Source organism: Brassica rapa, chromosome A01 (assembly GCF_000309985.2).
Source record: "Brassica rapa cultivar Chiifu-401-42 chromosome A01, CAAS_Brap_v3.01, whole genome shotgun sequence".
In the NCBI taxonomy this organism is placed as follows: Eukaryota; Viridiplantae; Streptophyta; class Magnoliopsida; order Brassicales; family Brassicaceae; genus Brassica; species Brassica rapa.
The window spans coordinates 14,829,178-14,850,765 of record NC_024795.2 but is presented as its reverse complement, the minus strand read 5'-3'; the positions used below and the strand labels follow the sequence as shown (position 1 = coordinate 14,850,765).

Genomic DNA, 21,588 nt, shown 5'->3' with positions numbered 1-21,588 from the left:
TTCAATTCCGACTATTCAGATATTGGTCTTTAGATGAGAGATTAAAACCTATTTGGATATTTATAAATTTTAGTTCGGATTCAGTTTGGATCAGTATGGGTTCATTTCAAATACGGGTACTCATTTAAATTATGTAAAAATATTGAAATACAAATATACTTGCCCTTTAAATTAAGTAAAAATATTTTAATTTTAATTTTTTTGAAATTTTTAATTTTTCTAACTGTATTTTTTTGTAATCATATTATATTTAATATTAATTTAATTTAATATATTTTTGGTAGTTAAATTATTGTTAAACATAATATGATTAAAAAACACAAATTAAAAAATTAAATTTAAAAAAAAAATTAAAACAAAAATATACCCGCTAGAATCTAGTGCTTTTTAAAATAACCTGCAAAAAGTTGCAATCACAAATTTTTGCATGTTTGATGTAAACTTAATAAAATTCTTAGGATATTGTTTATTAGTATAATTTATGGCAGTTAATTTTCTTCTAATAAAATGTTAAAATAAAAATAATTTTACATAGCTTTAGATGACATTGTATTGGTAGTTTCATCGTTTGAAATATTTTTTACTGGGTAATTTTCTTTGATGAAATGATATGGCATTAGTTGTATTAAAAAAATGGCGTGGGCTATAGAAAACCAGTACACAAAAAAACGAAAGCTATGGAATTAAAGTAAATCAGCAATTTTAGCTATATAAAAAGTGGGTCCCGACTATTTAGGAGTTTATAGTGGAAGTTATTTAGCGTATAAAGTAGTTAGTATTAATTATCTTTTAATAATATTGATATATGAAAATAATTGTTGGACACTACTTTTATCAATGGGACACACTGCTGTTTTAATAGTATAGATAAGTATGTTAAAATTGTAGATTCATGTACATTAAATAATTATTTTAAATATAATTTAATAAACATTATGTTTTATTAAAAAAAATTTAGTAAATAATATTTCGTTATTTCGTCTAAATTATTTTTTCTCTAATTATTCTTATTGTATTTTTTTATTGTAAGGTCTGCCATTAGGAGTTCACAAACATATCTACTAATGAAGAGTGACTGTATTAATAAACATTGATAAAGGTAAAAAACTAAAAACAATGACAGGTCATTTTTGAATTAAAATATTAGAAATTATCTTGTTCAATTATTTACTATAGAAATAACATAGATTGTCTTCTATAAGTATTCAAAAACACACATTGACATTTCTAGTGTGACCATTTTCATGAACTGCAAATGACGTCCTCCAGTCTGTTAACTACAACCAATCAGCTGGAGATAAGTGTTTTTCTAAATACCATCTAAACTATTCAATCACCATATTTTTTATTCATCTTCTCCTAATTTACGGCTTATATAGTATTTAATCACCATATATATTACATGTAGCATGGATTTTTCGCCTCTACAAGAATAAATAACATATTTTGATTCGTTTGCATACAATAATATATTTATGAGTAGCTTGCACAATTTTATTACCTTTTTGATATGATTTCCAAACTCTCACCAAACCCACATTTGATGGTCTCCAGGTGGAATCACTTTGGCTTCGATCAACCAGTGCGGCTTCCATGGCCTAATCTCATCAAGGTAAACCATCTTTTGTTTTGATGACATTGTGAAAACCGTTAAAAGTGTGTTTGTGTTTGTGTTTGTGTTTGCTTTGAGGTTAAAACGTAGTATATATAAGAAAAGTAAAGTTTGTGGGTTTAGGATTTCCTATTGAATACAGTTAGAGAATATAGGCAGTCAGTTACGTAAAATAACATATCTTGACAATTAAGTTTTTTCAATTAATGGAAAATTCAATTTTCGAGTATCTTATAATAGATATTTTAAGTTAACAAAATTAGCGATTTCTTGTTTTGATTTATTCTTATTGATATGTTGAAGACATGCAAGTATAATGATTGGCTGGGTATGTATGCTTTAGTATATTCCCTATTGTTATGTATATCTACACTTCCTCAAAATGTGTTTAGTTGCCGATTTTTTTGGCTTTGATTACGTATAGAGAGATTTTTTTAAAATTATTGAATTTTAAAATATTTAAGATACAATAATTTAGGTATTTCGTATATATAAGTGGACAGGAAATCTATACTGTTATTTTCTCAAGATATGGGTATTTTGTAAATATAAGTTTATTCCATAGATGCTTTTTTTTTTCACAAATTCCATAGATGCTGACTCATTGTTATCTGTATGGATTAACACTGCTTACTATTAATAAATGAATTAATGAAATAAAAAAATTATTTGGGGTTTATGGGTTAATAATACTACCGATAAGTATCTTCATTAACACTCCTAACACACAATCCTGGTCCAAATAGTTAAAGTCCTATCTTCATTTAGACTCGTATCTTCATTGTTTAAAAAACAATTGTTGACTACATAATCGTTAATATTATGGTTATGATTTAATTAATCCATATAACATTAAATAAAGGACAACAAATTCCAATATATTGTAGTTATGATTTAAAAGATTCACATAACACTAAATAAAATATTGATACATAAACAATTATTTAATATTTATGAATACATACATATAATATTTTTTTATTAACGCATAACGTTTAAAATATATTTGTAATCAATCCTGAGAATATTTACATATAAAATAGAACACTATCTATTTCTAGTTTATTAAAAGGTAGAATATTTTAGAATACTTTGATTTGAGATATAAGGTTCAAAAATCTTGAGCTACTAAATATTCAGAAATAAACTACTATATTAATAGTATTGATATTTGTATATAATCAGAATATCCCAGTTTCTGAATTTAAAATACAGTTCTACAATCGAAAAAACAATATTGAGCATAAAGACTACTTTAAATTATGAGATTTTATGTTGATTTGGATCTGGAAACCAGAAAGATATAATTAAAAAAAATTCTAAGTTTTTTTCTTATTTTTAAAACATAATACTTTTCTAAGTATAAAAACAGATGTTTTTTTGAAACAAACACAGTTGTTAAAAAAGTAAGGAAACAAAACAATATGATTGATATATCACACTTGTTTAAAGGTATGAGACTACGGATCATGTATCTAAAATTAACCATAGTATAGGAATGGTTTATATAACTAAAATGATGATATCATATTGAAGTTCATTAAAAACTCAAGTCTTTACGAAAAAAAAACTCAAATGTTACATTTTGGAATTTCCAGAAAACAAAAGTGAAATCTCGTTTCTCTATAATAACAGCACACAAATCTTGAGCAATTCTAAAAGAAAAAAAAAAGAGATAGCAGACCAAAACTGACTTCAAAAAACACCACAAATAATGTCAATCTTCTTTGAACAGCAGTGTCCTTCGGCTTTTCCCATCATACCCACATCCCACTCAGATCAACCAATTTTACCAAAATGATAATCATCATTTCGATTCAAACTTCACCTCTGTAGCCGATTTTTGTATGCCATATGATAATATTAAGATTTTTGTGATGGTACACAATAGCTGAATAGATGGTAGCATATATATATTAAAAGGGATTGTAGGTTGCGATAGAAATAGTTTCAAAAAGATTTGGTTAATTGAATTTGTTTTTGGAATATTCCTTATCGTAACTGATTCGCAATATTTTTATTTTCGTATTGTTTTATTTCTGGAAAAAAAAAGCATTTAGTTAAAAGCATAGACTAAACATATTTCAGTGGCAGAAATCTGTAAATACTTTAAAACTCCAAGGCCACCTCAAAAAAGGCCCTTCAGTTTTAATAGTATTGATTTTTTTTGTACCGATCCGAATTTAGTCTCAAAATTTGTTAGCCTCCTAACACCCATGCCATTTCCGAAAGCCCAAATAATTCTCTATAAATACTAGTCCATCAACTTTGTTTCCTCCTCTTAATTTCAAAACATCAAAAGATCAGAAGAGAGAATTAAGAAAAAGAAAGAGTTAAAAGATGAAGTGGGAAATCTTTAAAGTGAACCACCAAGTATCGTTCCTAGAGCACCACACGCAGAGTCAAAGTCGAGCTCATCATAACCATTCGCCGCAGTTGAGAATCACCGGAAATTGCAATGCTTTGAGCTTAGTTTCAGGTCGTTTAGTAAATCGACGATATCTCGATAACCACTGCAAATTTCGCACATCCAAGACCACCACCGTATTCCTCTCGACGAGATGAAGTCGTAGCCACAGACCACACCACAATCAGAGCCTGGACAAGCCCTCACGTGCCACCAGAAGTTACGTCAACCGTGCGCGTGTCATCCAAGCGCCGTCGTCGGAAATCACCTCCGCCACCTTCTGCCGCTGTCCGACGCCTTCTGCCGTGCTCCACCGTCCGCCGTCATCCGCCGTGCTTTGCCGCCACCGTCCACCGTCGCCGCCTTCTTGCCGACGGCGACTGGTCGCCGGTTGACTCTCTGACTCGCCAGAGACTCGACGACTTGGCTGAATCGACTCAGCGAGTCAACTCGTTGACCGGTCAAACCAGTTTCGTTAGCAATTATTTTGGGTTAGGGATTAAACCGGCTGGTTATTAGAAATGGATTTCGATTAGGATTAATCCGATTTACAATTATATTAGCATCTGGTTTAACTGAAATCGAATTCGGTTAAGAAAAACTAGTTGGTCCATTTCGATTTCATTCTGGTTAAGGGTTGACCGGCTTGGGTCTGAGTTGACGGGGTTTTACCTTTGACCAGCATGTTGACTTTTTCGAAAAACTTTGAACACACTCGTTATTAACTGTTCGAAGGGCGTTTGGACTCAGAATTTTGCCCTGATTTCAGATTTGGAGTCTATTTGAGCAGCTGAAATTCATAAACACCCATTTTCTATATTGCTAAGGTGAGGGCTATTCTCAAACTTCTCGTACGCGGCGTAGAATTTTGAATAAATATAGTTTAATTTTAATATATTTCATCTCTGTGAATCGAGTCTGTCTTGCGTCATGATTGGAGTTATTGCTTGTTTACTTACTTAAGTTATTTGCTTAAAACAGAACTAGGGTGTTAGATGATTCAATATTGATTGCTTCACTTGATGTAAAGTCTTAGTCAGAATTGTTTGAGACGGATTCAGAGTGAGAGGTGCTTTTGTATGCCAGATTGTATGGAGGTTATGGCCAGCTATAGTCGACCGGTAGGGCCGTAGTCTGGAGGGTCAATAAAGCGTTTACGGGCGGTGTGACCGAGCACTATCTTGGGAGTTTTGTTGGCATGTTAGCACATCGCTAGGACCATTGTTTGTTGTTTTAGTACTTTAGGTACCGTATTTGACAAGTGTTAGAATTAAATTATATTTATTTAGAATGCTATGTCCGGGTCCATGGACTTCGGGTTTTCATCTCATACCTCACTGAACGATTACACTGTCGCTCACCCCTCTTTCTTTCCTATTTCAGGTGAGACAAACAATTCTGTGATATTTGGACGGACTTGGTGGTACTGGACTTTTCTTTCGGATTTTATTTGGGCTAGGGTAAGTGTAGTTGGGTTTATGAGCTTTTATATTACGTGATATTGTTGGTGGCATATCGTCCTTACAGAGAGGGAAACATGTGTCACATTGTTATATACTGACACGGTGGGGGTGACACGCTGTCCTCAAGATAGGTGGTAACATATGTCTCATTTTTATTGGTCTCTCTCTTTTATTAGATGATGATAATCAAGAAAAGATAATGAGATGAGCAACTTAAACACTCAACTTCTCAGCTCATCCACGTACCATATTCCACGTCCAATATACACAAGAACACTTGTACACTCCTTAATGAATCTCCTAACATTCTTACCCTTTCAGAATTTTTAGTTACTTTGTTGTTATAACTACTTTATCTCCACTTCTCATGAGACATACACACTCAAATCTCTCTCATGATCTATGACTACAATTCACAAATCTCCACCTTACACCTTCACTTGTATCCAAATCCGGATATCTTCATCGCTTAATGAGATTAGCTTCTTTAGTTTTTAGAAATCCGAAGCATATGCAATGCTTCCTTTAACTTGTAGACTTACAACCCTTTGTAAATATATCTGTGGAATTGAGCTATATAGCTATCTTCAGTATCTTAACCTCTGCCTTACAAATAAGAGATCTCTTCTAAAATGCAACTTACAGCCACGTGTTTCATCCCATAAAAAATACAGCATTCTTTGACAAAGAAATTGTGCTTTGAGAGTCATAATAAATTTCCACTGTTTCATGTCCAAACCTAAACTCCTCTGCAAACCCCTTCAAGCATGCTTATTCATGTATAGCTTCTGATAATGCAATATATTCAGCCTCTGTTGTAGTAAAGGCATCCATCTTTTGTAATGACGACTTCTATCTATTAGCATTCTCATTTGCAATATAAGTCATACATGTGATAGATCTTTTGCACAAACTCCCTTTCTTCTTGTAGCATAACCTTATTTCAAATGAACCCTAAATGTACCTCAATATCCACCTTAACAGCCTGCCAATGCTCTTTCATCGGTTATCTCATAAACCTACTAACAAGTCCCACAAGATAAGCCAGATCAGGACGTGTCCCGCCCATTGAATATATTATACAACCCAAGACATTTTGATATGGGACATCCTTCATGACTTCATACTCCTCTTGATACTGTCTGTCAGTTGGTGTCTTTAATTTGAACTAAAGCTCACATAAGAGTAGCTATTGCTTTTGATTGATCCATATGAAAATTACTCAAAAATCTCCACAAGTAACTATCATGTGATATCCACAAACCACCATTCACCCTATCTTTCTCTGTTTCCATACCCAAAATCTTCTTTGCATCTTGTAGATCCTTCATTTCAATTTTTTTTTTCTTTTGTAGTATAATCTTCATCTTTTTCACCTGAGCTTTTTCTTTAGACGCAATCAGTAGTCATCGACATACATAAGTAAATATACATATGCACCAATCTCCACCTTCTTGTAACAAAAACAATGATCATATTCGCTTCTCACATGTCCATTGTCTATAATGAAGTCATCAAATCTCCTATTCCACTATTTAGGTGATTGTTTAACCTATACAATGACCTTTTGAGCAAACAAAATTTATTTGGATTCTTCTTATCCACAAATCCTTATGGTTGCTCCATCACTATGTGCTCGTCCAAATATCCATGGAAAAAGCTGTATTTACGTCAAGCTATTATAGTTCCATATTGAAATGTACTACTATGTACAGTAAGTATCTGATGGATACATGTTTTACAACTGGTGCAAACATCTTCTGATAATCTATGCCCTTTTTCTGTGAATAGCCTTTGGTTACAAGCCGTGCTTTATAGCTCGGAGACTCTACTCTAACAATTCCAGGTTTTCTTTTAAAGATCTTTATGCAAAAAATCGCTTTTTGATCCTTAGGTCTGTCAATCAAACTCCAAGTGTGATTTTTCTTCAGAGACGTCATCTGTTTTTCTGCTGCATCTGTTCATTTATCGTTGTTAAGATCATTCATTGCCTCTTCATAACTTTCAGGCTCTATTCTCCATTATATTTACTTCTCTTTCTATTCAATTCACGTTCATTGAAGTTATATGTGCTTTGGACTGATCCGGAGCTATTTAAAATTCGATATCAACTAAATTTCTTGTGTTCTATTTTCCTTTTCACACAAGCAATATTTTCGGTCATAGAAGTTCCGAGTCATGCTTGAGTTCTTTAAGGAGTGTCTTTCTATTTTCTGCTTCCATTTTTTTCTCTAGAAAACCCTATAGATGCGAGTCCTATTATTCAGCTCAAAACGTCAATACCTAAGGCAAAGACTGTCTCTTTTTTTTTTTGTAATGTTTCTTCAATTGGAGGCCATGGCTATTCTTAAGCAATTTTCTTGTGGTCTCTCCAAGAACATCGGATAAACAAGATTCAGGGACATGCACACCACCCTTTCTTGTCTTTATATGCATCTTGTGTTATCATCTGAGAATCAAAGTTCCAAAACAGAAAACCTACAAGACTGTTTGTTTTTCTCAAATGTCGCATCAACTTGACCCGGTAGCTGAGCTCGAAACCTTAAAAACACATGTTCATCAACCAGGAAGCCCTAGCTTCTCAACACTTCGCCAGCGTCATCATTGTAAATCTCTTCAAGAAATTATCTGATTTCACAATATATTTGTTTTGTTGCTTCTCCCTAACTTATTTTGATGTTCTTTCATACTTTTTTCCAGCTGGTGAAGCGTCTAAATTGTCGCCTATTGGCTCACCAAGAAAGGAAAATGAGCATCATGGAGAACATTCCCACCATAAGAAATCTTTGTTCTCAAAAATGAAGGATAAGGCAAAAAAGCTGCAGCACAGTCTCAGCGGCAAGAGGAGACATGATGAAGAAGGTGATGCAACCATGTCGCCACCATTTGGCAGATCCGCAGACCACCAAGTTAGAGAAGCAGGAGGTTTTGCCACACTCTCACCACGTGACAATTCTAAAGACCATAAAGTAAGAGAAGAAGGAGAATTAGAAGAAGAAGAAGAAGAAGATCCTGAATATCTCGGAGCCCCAAGTAAATCAAAACTGCATTGACAAACAATATTTATTTTATTTTTACAAATTGCTTAAGACTGATTGATGGTCTTGTGTAGTGTATGAATCAAAGAAGGCACCTGAAGAGCTAAAGGCCACTGCGAGCCAGCATCCCCGAGAAACTCCTGTGATCACTGACACGAATGTCTTGTCTGTTCTCCCAGCCAATCACCACGCTGAACAACAAAAAGATTGTACTGGTTCCAACAGAATGATGTCTGAGAAGAATGTCTTGTCGAATGTCAAGCAAGAGAAGAAAGGGAAAGAGTACACAAAAAAGGAACCAACTAGTCCAAGCAAGACAGTAGCAGAAACCGTAACAGAGACGCTAGCACCTGCTTATGCCAAAGTCTCTGAAGCTACTCACGCTATAACCAAGAAGATTCAAGATATGGCTTTCCCGGAAACAACAGATGCAGAGCCGGAGATAAAAGATGTTTCAGAAATCAACACCGCAGGGACTAACCAGCCTGCTGGCTTCAACACTCAGGTAATATAACTTGTTTATTATATGTGTTACCTCTCCATCTGTGTCCGCGCATTTGGATAAATGAATTAGTCAACCATTTTCTGCTTGTAATGGCAATCAGGTATGGGACAAAGGCGTGTCCATGAAGGAATACATAAGCCAGAAGTTTACGCCTGGGGAAGACGATAGAGAACTTTCTCGAGTGATATCTAAAGCTATAAGCCCTCGCAAAGCTTCTTCCGAGGCTGGTACATTTAATGGAGCCACAAACATGGTGCCTGCTTCAAACTCATCAGACAACAAAGCTCCCATTTTAGCCAACACAAATGAGAGTGAGTTCCTCTTCTTATCTTTAAATAAAACAATTTGATTTAACCATTTCAAGCTGCATTTGTATTCTGATTCATTTGTTGAAATGCAGTTGTTAAGGAAGAAAATCATGGGAAGATGCTTCAACCAAACTAAAGAACAAAGTGGCTGTGTTAAATCTGTATTGGCATCTATTTGTTGTATTATGAGATTGAAGATACTAATACATCATTTTTGTTTTGTTTTCATTCATTTAATTGACCATTAGTTTTATTGAAAACATTATTTTGTTTTCTTGTAGTTGACTTCTTTTATAAAAAAAAAATATTTCACGTTCAGAAAAAAATGATTTTAAAATTGAATTCATCCAGGTGATCAAGCAGATGAATCTGTTCAACGTGCAATTTTAATAACATTTAACTGATGATGAAAGATCTTAATTCGAGATTATGAATGCAACTCGTATTATTAAATTCCATTTTAAGAGATTGATTACTATTAAAGAATAAGAATGGACGGTCTGGTACAACAGTTGACCTTGCCCCCTGGAAGAAAGTGGTAGGCAACTCATTGCCCACAAACACAAAAGTTCACCAAACGGAGACGGCTTGAAAAAGTTGCAACAGACAAAACAATGCCATTTACAAAACTGGTTCAGACAACAAAGTAAAAGCTGTCTTGAGAACCTGCAAAAAAAAAAAAAAACTGAAAATTGATTTCTGGAAATGGGAGCAGCCTTAAGATCAATGTATGCCAACAGCAAGTATGAAGAAGTCAGAGAAGAATGGGAGGAAGATTACAGCCCTCAGAGATTTTCTTACAAAGCTCTATACAAAGCCACAAAAGGGTTCAAAGAGAGCGAGTTGCTTGGTACAGAGGCAAACGGGACAGTCTACAGGGGAAAGCTCTCGTCCAATGCACATATCGCTGTGAAGCGAGTCGCACTGGATGCAGAGCAAGATACGAAGCACCTTGTTTCTCAGATCGTTGGTATTGGGAAGTTAAGGCACAAGAACCTTGTGCAGCTCTTAGGATACTGCAGAAGAAAAGGTGAATTACTACTGGTCTATGATTACATGCCTTACGGAAACCTGGACGATTTCTTGTTTAATGAAGAGAAGCCTAAGCTAAGTTGGTCACAAAGGTTTCACATCATCAAGGGAGTGGCTTCAGCTCTTCTCTATTTGCACGAGCAGATCTTTCTCCACAGAGATGTTAAAGCCGCGAATGTACTCTTGGATGAGGATCTAAACGGGCGGCTAGATTTTGGCCTGGCTATGTTCGGCACAAACAGGAACCCTATGCTTGGAAGCGTAGGGTACGTGGCTCCGGAGCTAATCATCACAGGAATGCCAACAACCAAAGCCGATGTGTATTCATTTGGGGCTTTATTACTTGAGTTTGCATGTGGGAGAATGTTCATAGAGCATCCAGGGAAGCCTGAAGAGTTTAATCTAATCAGCTGGGTATGTCACTGCTCGAAAAGAGGGAACTTGATTGGTGCCCGAGACGCTAGACTGGAAGGAGATTACGTCAGCAAGGAGATAGAGATTGTACTGAAGCTTGGGCTACTCTGTGTACAGTACAACCCAGAGGACAGGCCAAGCATGGCACAAGTGGTGAGTTATCTTGAAGGAAAAGATGTTTTGCCTGAGATGCCTCCAGACACTCCTGGGATCAGTATTCCCACACCATACCACGAAGTTCTGGCCTAGCGGCATAGTGTCTTCATATTCAAAGAATGAGTGAGTCTACTTTCTTCAAACACCTTCAAAATATCTGCACAACCATTGAAAGGTCTGCACTTGCTGATTGTACTTTACTTCATAACAACAATTATGGCCAGCACACGCTTGTACTGTTTTATATATGAAAAATTTATCATAAAAGTATGACAATAATAATATAATATCATAGTTTATAGTTTTCCTATAATTCTCGTGAGCAATTTTCTCTCAATAACTTCTAACCTCTAAGCTAAGTTTCACTCAGCCTAATGGTGTATACGTTCAGAATGTTCTAGAGTTCGGTGTAGCCCATTTAATCATTCACTGTAAAAAAGAAAAGGCAAAGATTTGGGATATTTTCAACAGATTACTTATCGAGTCATTATTGGGTTCACCCCCTAGGGTGAACCTCTAGGTTCACCAACCAATAGAATTTCATTATTTCAAATTCGATATCTTTTAAAAAAAGAAACAAAATATTTTTAAATTATATTATGTTTTTAAAATAAAAAAGTAAAAAAAAATAATAGTTACAGAAAAAGAATTAAAAAATATATATATTTTTAATGTTGTCAGCAAAACACTAAACCCTAAATCCTAATCCCTAAACCTTAAATCCTAAATCCTAAACCCTTGGGTAAACCCTAAACCCTTGGGTAAACCTAAACCCTTGGGTAAATCCTAAACTCTAAATAAAAACGATTAGAACCCTAAACCCTAAACGCTTGAATGTTTTAGTGTATAGTGATTTTGATTTAGAGTTAAGGATTTATCTTAGAGTTTAGGATTTATCCTATAGTTTAGGGTTTATCCAAGGGTTTAGGGTTTAGGATTAAGGGTTTAGGGATTAGAATTTAGGGTTTAATGTTATGCTGACGACGTAAAATATTTTTTTTTGTAATTATTATTATTTTTTTTTACCTTTTAATTTTAAAAACATAATATAATTTGATAATATTTTGTTTCCTTTTTTTTTAAAGATATCGAATATAAAATAAGACAATCTTATTGGTTTAGGGGGTGGACCTAAGAATAAGTCTTACTTATCCATCATTAATCTTCAAGCAAAAGGAAAGGGAAACTTTGTAAATCACATTCAATAATCAAACACCGAGACAAATCTCAGGTTTTGGTTCTAGTGTTAATTAAACCGTTAAATCGTGTCAACCGACTCAATCTATTGATTCCAGAATATTGCTTTGAGAGAAACTCTGAGCACAAACATCTTCCCGATTTCAATACGCGGGAAATTTGATTGATTTCTGTATAGAATAGAATTCAATTCAATATCAATTTTTCTTTGCATTAGAAATCGGGAATCAATACTAACCGGATCAATCTCATATGCTCAGCGGATGGCAAAATTCTCTCTATAAACAAAATATTCTCCTTTGATACGAGGGTGTGTATCAACCAATCAGAATGAAGATAACTTACATATGGACTTTTTCCTTGCCAATTTTCAAATTCTTTTGAAAATTTTCCAATAAGCATATCAAAAATATCTTTGAGTTTCGAAAACTCTTTAATATTTCTTCAAATTTTCCACAACATTGAGTGTTTGTCTAGGATTCATCGCACAGTCAGTCTCACAGAACATGCACTCATACCAATACCAAGTGAAAAAAGAACCAAACACAACCAATTCACTGTTTTTACTTCTAATGGACGAGAATCTGGCTCAAGTAATGCAGTACATGTCTCTGGACGAGGACGTACCCATAAATCTACCAGATGAGGATGATTTTATTGCCATCAAGAAAAACTCGAAAAGTCTGATTGGACGACATCTTAATCCCGAAGTACAGAACATGGGGAAAATGCTGAGAATGATGCCTAAAATATGGAAAATACATGAACGAGTCATGGGAGTAGCACTAAGTCGCTAACAAATGAGATCTTTCAGTTCATCTTCGATCTAGAAAAAGACCTTCTGACGATCATGAAGCACGGATTGATGATTGTGGAATGGTAATGGATAGATGGTTGAAATATCCACCCTCTAACTTCCTATAAACGACACCGATCTGGATTTGTATATGTTTGAACCGAGAACTGTTGGAAACTAGTAAAAGAGACGAGAACTCGTTGGTGGATCGAGACAAAAACGTTTATTAGATCATAGAATGTTTAGTCGGTTTACAAATAAGGAAATGTGCGGTAGAAAGCAAATCAGCGAAAACTAGTTCGCCGGGAAATACAAGTCGGCGAGAAAGAGAAATAAAACCCTAGTTCTAGCCGCCGAAAGTATATGTAGTCGATTTCGGATCCCTTTTTTGTTGCTTCTATATCTCCTTATATAGGCGACCAGTTGATGACTTAATTTGCTTTCACTCAATGGGCTTTCCACTTGTTGGGCTGAGCAATCGGGCCGCTGTGTCAGGCCGTCGAGTCGACTGATTTTAGTCGCTCATTCCATCGACTAAAACCAGTCTTGGATCGAGCCAACCGATCGGTTCGCGAGCCGACGAGCTGAGCCTCTTCCAAACGGTTATGGGCCAGATCAGCTATTATGTGGACCTTTTGGGAGGATCAGATCCATACCCAACCGTATACACAAAATCCCGGTCAACTTCACGCTGAAGATCATTAATGCGGTGGCTGGTGGTGTGGGTTATGTGAATGTGATTGAATATGATCTTGAAAAACCATTGCTGCATGAATATGTTCGGGCACTTGTGATCGTGGATCTTCAACAGCCATTCCGAGACACAAAATCTGTGAATCTTCCTCAGGGGGAACATCTATAGTAGATGTGGAGTATGAGAGTTCGCAAAAATGGTTTCACTGTTGTCGTCTGTTGCACGAGAGAAGCTAAGATGCCCTCTGTTTAAAAGAGGAAGGAACAAAGTGACAAGATGGGGATAAGAGGCCAAAAATCCATATTGCTCCAGTTTTCATAAACAACATAATCTTAAATAGTATAAAAATATTATATAAATAATTAAATTAATAGTGTATGATGCTATACAATATAAGTATGACTAGAATTAGAAAATAATATAGAATATGATGGTAGTTGTAGAGGAATCAGTAGTGGTGGAAATGAAGATTCAGCGAAGGTTACAAATCTAGTCAAAACCGGTCCTGAGTCCAAGCCTAATAAAACATTCGTCTCAGATTTTCAAATTTTTTGAAATTTCTTATATCTAATAGGTCTTCAAAATTTTAAAAAAAATTTAGATCCCCAAACTTTTAAAATCTTACTAAATGGTTTAGGGCCCTTAACTCTCAGGGCCGACCATAAATCTAGTGACCAAATGATGAATGTGATTACGAAGAAGTTGATAGTGATTGCAGAAGAGGTGATGATAGTTACAGAGGAAGATATGACGGTTTACGAAGAGATGGTTGATAGTAAAGAGACCGCACAAAAAAAAAGACATTTCAAAATTACGGATTAGGCAGTGGATGTAGTGGAAGTGACTATGGTAGATGAGCTGACGGCACTAATGGTTTGGTTATGGAGAAAGTGGTGGCAGTGGTCGGTAATAAAAAAATATGTTTATTTTTCATTAACAAAATAGTAAAGATAGTATAGTATATAATGTAAAAGTAATATTTACACTTTATTTTTGTTAGGTAATTAAATATGATTTATTCTTGTGTCATTCAACCTAATCTTCGTTTCTAAATTTACATCAAAGAAAACTATTAAGAGATGGGGAAAAACGTCAATAAAATCCCAAACTTAACAAAAAAAGCTAAAAAAAGCCTCAACTTTTAAGTAAACCAAAATATTCCCAAACTTTTAAAAAATTTCCAAAATAATCATAAACTTATGTTTGACTCTTTCCTTTAAGCAACTCCGAATCAACTGTTAACTTTTTATAAACTTCCGTTAATTAATAAACGATGAGTTTTACTATCATTTAAAAAAACTCGTAGTCTTCTTTTCCATCGATAACAATCCCTAATTCCCAAAATCATTGACCTAAACCCATAGATTATTATACATGAAGCAAGCTTAACTCTTGACTATTTGAAGAAAACAGATGGAGAGGCCGAAGAAGCTTGATCATAGACGTCGTAAGAAGAAGGCTACATCGAGTTCAAGTGAAACAATTGAAGAAGGCCACGATGCAGGGAGGGAAAGGTTGTGACGTTGAATGAATCACCGCTGATGAGAGACGCAACGAACCTCGACCTGACACTGAGAAGATGAAGAAGAAGAGTAGACACGAGTTTATGTTTTTAATTATAGAGTAAAACACATCATTTTACTATTTAACAGATGTTTAAGCAAAATTAACGTTGACTTCGGGATGTTTAAAAAGGCTTAGTCAACATAAGATATAGAACCATTTATATATATACTGTTGTTATCTGGAAATATTTTTTTATTATAAGACATTAAGATATATAACCATTTATAATTAAATATTAATATATCAAAAATATTGCTAATATATAAGTGCTTTAAAAAAATTAGCACACAATAATAAACATATATATTTTGATGGAAATATTCATCATATATATATATATATATGATGTTTGATTTAAAAATTTTGTTAAATCATTAATAATTATTCATTACATTATTTTTTGAATTAATAAGACATAAACCAAAAATTATTCGTAAGAAGATAATGCCCGCATGTGCGGGTAAAACACCTAGTTATAGGGTAAAACACATCGTTTTACTATTTAACAGACGTTTAAGCAAAATTAACGTTGACTTGGGGATGTTTAAAAAAGCTGCAGTCAACATAAGTTTAGGATTATTTTGGAAAAATTTTAAAAGTTTGGGAATTGTTTGGCTTACCCAAAAGTTGAGGATTTGTTTAGCTTAATTTGGTTAGTTTGGGATTTAAATGACGTTTTTATGTATAAAAAAAACTATTTTGGAATATTATCTGACTTCTTAATACAAATGAAATTACATAAAATTTTGTGGCAAAGTTGAAATATTATCTGATTTCTGGGCCCCCATGATCGAGATTCTGTGGCGAAAAGTTCATACGAAGCCACATCAAGATATGTTTGTGACGTGGTATAATCCCATTGGCGCTAAATCCATTTTCAGGATAATGAAGCATCTGTGGAAAACACAAACAACGAAAGTCTTGGGCACTCCCCCATGGTGTCTCATCTTTAATCTATGACATCGTCATCCACATTGTTTACTTGAGGAACAATCAAACTAAGCCTAAACTCTTCAACCTCCTCTAATGACTTCCAGCTCCACTTCATTCCTGTTAACCACCGCGCCGGGTGCAAAGTTTAACCGGAGAAAACCAGTGTTAACCGTGTGGGCTGCCAAACAGACGGGGTTTCAGCTCGGGAAACCCAAGGGCGATGACTCGGAGGGAAAACAAACCGGGAAATCACCAGATTCAAACCCTTTCCGGTTTGATTTCGGTAAGTTACCTGACATGAAGTCGTTGATGCCGGTCGTGACGAACCCTTCCACCGGTTTGGCTTTTGGTAACAACAGAAGAAAAGATCCCGGTACGGTTTTTGTGGCCGGTGCTACAGGACAAGCCGGTATACGCATAGCTCAAACACTCTTGCAACGAGGATTCAGTGTCCGAGCTGGTGTTCCTGATCTTGGAGCCGCTCAGGACCTTGCTCGTGTCGCGGCTACTTACAAGGTCTCGGTTTCTTTTTGTTCTGTCCCTCTTGATTCATAATAAAATGTCCAATTTCTAAAAGCCAAAATGATCTTGATTCTTGGTCTCAATCGCACTTAAGATTTTTGATTCGTTTGACGAACCGCTTTTCAACAGATTCTATCAAAGGATGAGATCAAGAGGCTAAACGCGGTGGAATCGCCATTCCAAGACGCAGAATCAATCGCCAAAGCCATTGGAAACGCGACCAAAGTTGTGGTTACCATCGGGGCGACAGAGAACGGACCGGACACCCCAGTCTCGACCTCAGACGCGCTGGTCCTGGTCCAAGCGGCTGAACTCGCCGGCGTAAGCCACGTGACAATAGTCTACGACGGGAGCATCGGTGGATCAACATACAACGTACTCGACGGGATAACTTCGTTCTTCAGCAACTTGTTCGCTCAATCTCAGCCGCTGACTATCTCTGAGCTTATCGAGAAAGTGGCTCAAACTGACGTGGCTTACACACTCATAAAGACGAGCTTGACAGAGGATTTCTCCCCGGAGAAATCTTATAACGTCGTCGTTTCAGCTGAAGGGAGTAACAGCGGAAGTGGCAGTAGTTCATCTGAGGCGTACAAAGTAATGTAATGTATGCGATTAAAAAGGGATATAGAATACATTACTTCGAAACAAAATCATTTTGTAATAAAACGATTGTGATTGATGAGCGTCACTGAACTTCTTTAGTGCTCTGATTGCTAACAGGTCCCAAAGTTGAAGATTGCCTCCATGGTTGCAGACATTTTTGCTAACACAGCAGTGGCAGAAAATAAGGTAACGTGTGTGGCACATGCAACGTACTCGCCAAGGGCAAAAAGTGTAGCCATCAACGTTTGTATCTGTTGAATATGTCATTTATGTGCGTGTTTCTTTTTCAGGTAGTAGAAGTTTCTACAGATCCATCCGCACCGTCACGGCCACTGGATGAGCTTTTCAGGTAAAAGAAGCTATACTACGTACATTCTACGAACTTATTCAGTACTCATTGTTGTTTGTTAGATATGTTAAAGTGGTATTAAATCTAGAAAATTTGGATTTATAGCTTAAAGTAACGTTTGTGTCAACTTCTTTGATAAAATACTATGATAGTGTAATCCCGGAAGACGGGAGGAGGAAAATGTACGCAGATGCGATGGCAAAGGCAAGAGCCGAGGAAGAAGCTAAAGTCGCAGCTGAGAAAGCCCAAGAGGCAGCGCAAGCAGCCAAAGAGCTTGAGAAGCAAATGCTGAAGCTCTCTGAGAAAGAAGCTGAAGCTGCAAGCCTAGCTGAGGACGCGCAGAAAAAAGCAGAAGCTGTGGGAATCTCAGTGGACGGTCTATTCAACAAGGCGAAAGATATTGGATCCGGACTCTCCTGGAATACTCTCGGTTCTCAGATTGCTACTGCGGTTCAGAACGCTTCAGAAACGCCGAAAGTGCAGGTCGCTACTGTCAGAGGACAGGCAAAGGCTAGAAACTTGCCACCCAAGAAAGCCGTGGTTAAACCAGCCACAGCTGCGTTTGCGTCCAAACAAAAGGAAGAGCGTCTTAAGGAACCAGAAAAAGAGGTGAGGAAAGTGTTCGGAGGATTGTTTAAGCAGGAGACCATCTACGTCGACGACGATTGAATACGCCATTCAACGATATCGCTCCGTACAGCTCATCCTTTGTCTTTCCTCTGTTTCGACTTAAATGTCTGCAACTCTATAACTATTTATAAATCAATTGTTCAGTATTTAGTAATTTGATTTTCATTAAGTGAATTCTGAAAAAGAAATTCAACAACAAAAAAGCTGACGCAAAACAAATTCAAAGGTGTATATGCTTTTCAAGTCTCTGTTTACATGGTTTGGAGGGAAAGGAATGCACGTCGGCATGGAGGTCTATTGTAGTCAACAGTCTCAGAATCACCATTGTATAACTCTCACAATAAGAACAACACTTCTTATTAATCTCTCTTAAGGAAATTATCACAAAACTTTAAGCTTTCAATCACTATTTTCTAAACTCATAAATTATGCAACATCTTTGACAAAAAAAAAGTTATGCAACATCTTTGCATTTCTTTATATATAACTATCTAATTATCCTAAACTCATTAGGTATAACACAACTCATTGTTTCCTAATCTTTTTAGTAAATCATATCTCATTAGAATTAGAGAAGTTCCATCTCAAACTATCTTCAAGCTTATCTCAACATTGTTCCCCTTACACTTGAAATCAATTTTTTTCAAATCTTGTAAACCGATAAAACTCTGCATCTCACTAAACCATATCCGTGCTAGAGCCTTGGTCAGTATGTCCGCCGTTCGTTGCGTCCCTGGAACATGTTCAACTTCTACTAACCCCTTTTCAACACATTCTCGTATAAAATGATATCTCGTGTGTATATGCTTTCTTCTGCCATGAAAGACTGCACTTTTGTTAACGGGTTGCCGATTGATTGTCGATTCTGATCACAACTTTCTTCCACTCGAATCCCATAACTTCACAGAGTAGATCCTTGAGCCCAATTTCTTGACGAGCTGCCTCAGTTCCAGCCATAAACTCAGCCTCACACGACGACACGACTGTCTCTTGCTTTGTTGAACACCACGTGATTAGACTTTCTCCGAGATAAAAAAAATGTGTCCAGTCATGCTTCTTCCATCATCAGGGTTAACGTTATGGCTACTATCACTGTAGCCAATAAGTCTTGGAATGCTTTCACTTGACCGGTTGAATGATAGTCTGAGAGTGGTAGTGCCTTAAAGGTATCGTAGACATTGCTTCATTGCAATCCCATGAGAATCTCGAAGACTTTGCATGTACCTGCTTAAGACTCCAGTACAATATGACATATCCGGTCTCGTATGCAAAAGGTATTGAAAACAACCTATATTCTTTCTGTACCAGGTAGCGTCTACTTCCTTTTCATCTTCAGCCTTTGACTTCGGACCCGAATCCATTGGTATATGAATTGAGTTACAGTTCTTCATCCGAGCTTCATCTATTATCTTCAAAGCATATCGTTCGTGACTCAAAGATATCCCCTGCTCATGCTGATCAAATTGAACCTCAAGGTAGTACGTCAGTTTACCTAGGTCGGTCATATCAAACTTTGACGCCATCTCTTTCTTAAACTCTTCAATGATCGTTTTGTTTGTTCGCATAACAAATAAGTCATCTACATATACTGAAACCACAAGAAGGGGTCCATTCACCTTTTTACAATAAACATAGGATTTTTTAGAGCATTTTGTAAACCAAAATTCCATAAGAATGTTGTTCAACTTATTGTTCCACGCTCTCGGAGCCTGTCGGAGTCCATATAGTGATTTATGGAGCTTATAGACTTTTGCTTCACTTCTTTTAATCACGAAACCTGCTGGCTGTTCTACATAAACAGTTTCCTTGAGTTCTCCAAGAAGGAAAGCCGTTTTAACGTCCAAGTGATGAACCTCCCATCTGTTGGTTGCTGCAAGACTAATAAGTAATCTATGGTTTCAATTCTTGCAACTGGAGCAAAGAGTTCGTCGAAATCAACTCCATATTTCTCTACATATCCCTTTTCAACTAGACGCGCTTTGTACTTGTTGATCGTTTCATCGGCGTTGTGTTTTAGTTTGAAGACCCACTTTAACCCAATCAGTTTTGCTCCATACGAAAGTTTTTACGAGACTCCACGTTTCGTTCTTAACAATAGACTAATAGAGTATATCTCATCCTCACACCCAAGAACCCATTCTTTTGATCCCTTTGCTTCATTGAAGTTTCTCGGTTCATTGTTGAGATCTAGCAGTAGTAGTTCACCTTCTTCCTTAGCTAGCAAGATATAATCTTCAAGATACTTTGGTTTTATACTCTGCCTTTCACTTCTCCTTAGATTGGGTATTAGTTGACCTTCTTCGTTTTCTACCTCAGGCTCGTGGGATCCAGAACCACTAACATCTTCTCCTTCTTCGTGACTTGCCTCGAAAGTTTGTTGATTCTCGGCTGTCGATAGTGGTTGGTCAGTATCTGTGTAACTTTGTATACCCCGATTTCCGAAGGCTCCAATTATAATCGAGAAAGTTCCATCTTGTTCATGCTCTATTTCTCTCTGACCCCAGTTCCAACCATTGCTTTCGTTAAACACCACATCCCGGCTTACTACTATCTTACATGCCTGAGGATCTAGTAGTCGATACGCCTTTGAACCTGGTTCAGTTCCTAGATGAACCAATTTTCTTGATCTGTCATCGATTTTTCTCAACTGAGGTTTCACTATCTTAGCATAGGCAATCCAAAAATTCTCAGATGATCAATGTTCAGTTTCTTAGCTCGGAATGCTTCATATGGTGTTTTATCTTTCAGTGCTCTTGTTGCAATCCAGTTCAAAAAATACGTAGCATGGTGTATTGCTTCACCCCAAAGATAATTCAGCATATGCATATGTTTTAACATACTTCTAGCCATCTCGATTAGTCTACTGTTTCTTTTCTCTACCACTTCGTTTTGTTGTGGAGTATATGGAGCAGTAAGGTGCCGTAGTATACTTCTAGCCATTCCGAAAGATAATTCAGCATATGCATATGTTTCAACATACTTCTAGCCTTCTCCATTAGTGTCCTGTTTCTTCTCTCTACCACTTCGTTTTGTTGTGGAGTATATGGAGCAGTAAGGTGTCGTAGTATACCTGACTTGTCGCAAAATATATTAAAATCTTGAGAAACAAATTCTCCTCCCCTATCTGTCCTGAGTATTTCTATCTTCTCTTTGGTTTCTTGTTCGATTAAGTACTTCAACTTCTTAAACTTTTCGAACGCTTCACATTTTTCTCTGAGCAAGATCGTCCACATGTACATAGAGTGGTCATCAATGAGAACAAAGATGTATTTGTTCCTGGCTAGTGTACTGGGTGTGATCGGACCACAGAGATTGGCATGTATAAATTGTAGCACTTTATATGCTCGATAAGAGGTAGCT

The 21,588-nt window shown here is 36.2% G+C and overlaps 3 protein-coding genes across 4 annotated transcripts; all 3 read left to right on the top strand.

Annotated features, from left to right (window-relative positions):
* Positions 1-5,119: 5,119 nt before the first annotated feature.
* On the top strand, positions 5,120-9,613 carry LOC103873816 (low-temperature-induced 65 kDa protein). 2 transcript variants are annotated; one of them, XM_009152221.3, is made up of 5 exons: positions 5,120-8,088; positions 8,183-8,515; positions 8,595-9,025; positions 9,126-9,336; positions 9,426-9,613. In XM_009152221.3, exons 1-5 carry the CDS (start codon positions 7,986-7,988, stop codon positions 9,467-9,469), a joined length of 1,122 nt encoding a protein of 373 aa, XP_009150469.1. In that variant the 5' UTR covers positions 5,120-7,985; the 3' UTR covers positions 9,470-9,613. The 2 variants fall into 2 exon arrangements, with proteins under 2 accessions (XP_009150469.1, XP_033140920.1); XM_033285029.1 differs by having other exon boundaries at positions 5,120-8,515.
* Positions 9,614-9,987: 374 nt separating this feature from the next.
* On the top strand, positions 9,988-11,629 carry LOC103873825 (receptor like protein kinase S.3). Its single transcript, XM_009152231.2, has one exon. It carries the CDS (start codon positions 10,039-10,041, stop codon positions 11,026-11,028), a length of 990 nt encoding a protein of 329 aa, XP_009150479.1. The 5' UTR covers positions 9,988-10,038; the 3' UTR covers positions 11,029-11,629.
* A 4,460-nt stretch (positions 11,630-16,089) lies between these two features.
* Positions 16,090-18,399, top strand: LOC103873836 (protein PLASTID TRANSCRIPTIONALLY ACTIVE 16, chloroplastic). The gene is made up of 5 exons (XM_009152244.3): positions 16,090-16,637; positions 16,773-17,240; positions 17,367-17,435; positions 17,540-17,598; positions 17,751-18,399. The coding sequence occupies exons 1-5, from the start codon at positions 16,215-16,217 to the stop codon at positions 18,265-18,267; spliced, it is 1,536 nt and encodes a 511-aa protein (XP_009150492.1). The 5' UTR covers positions 16,090-16,214; the 3' UTR covers positions 18,268-18,399.
* Positions 18,400-21,588: the final 3,189 nt, after the last annotated feature.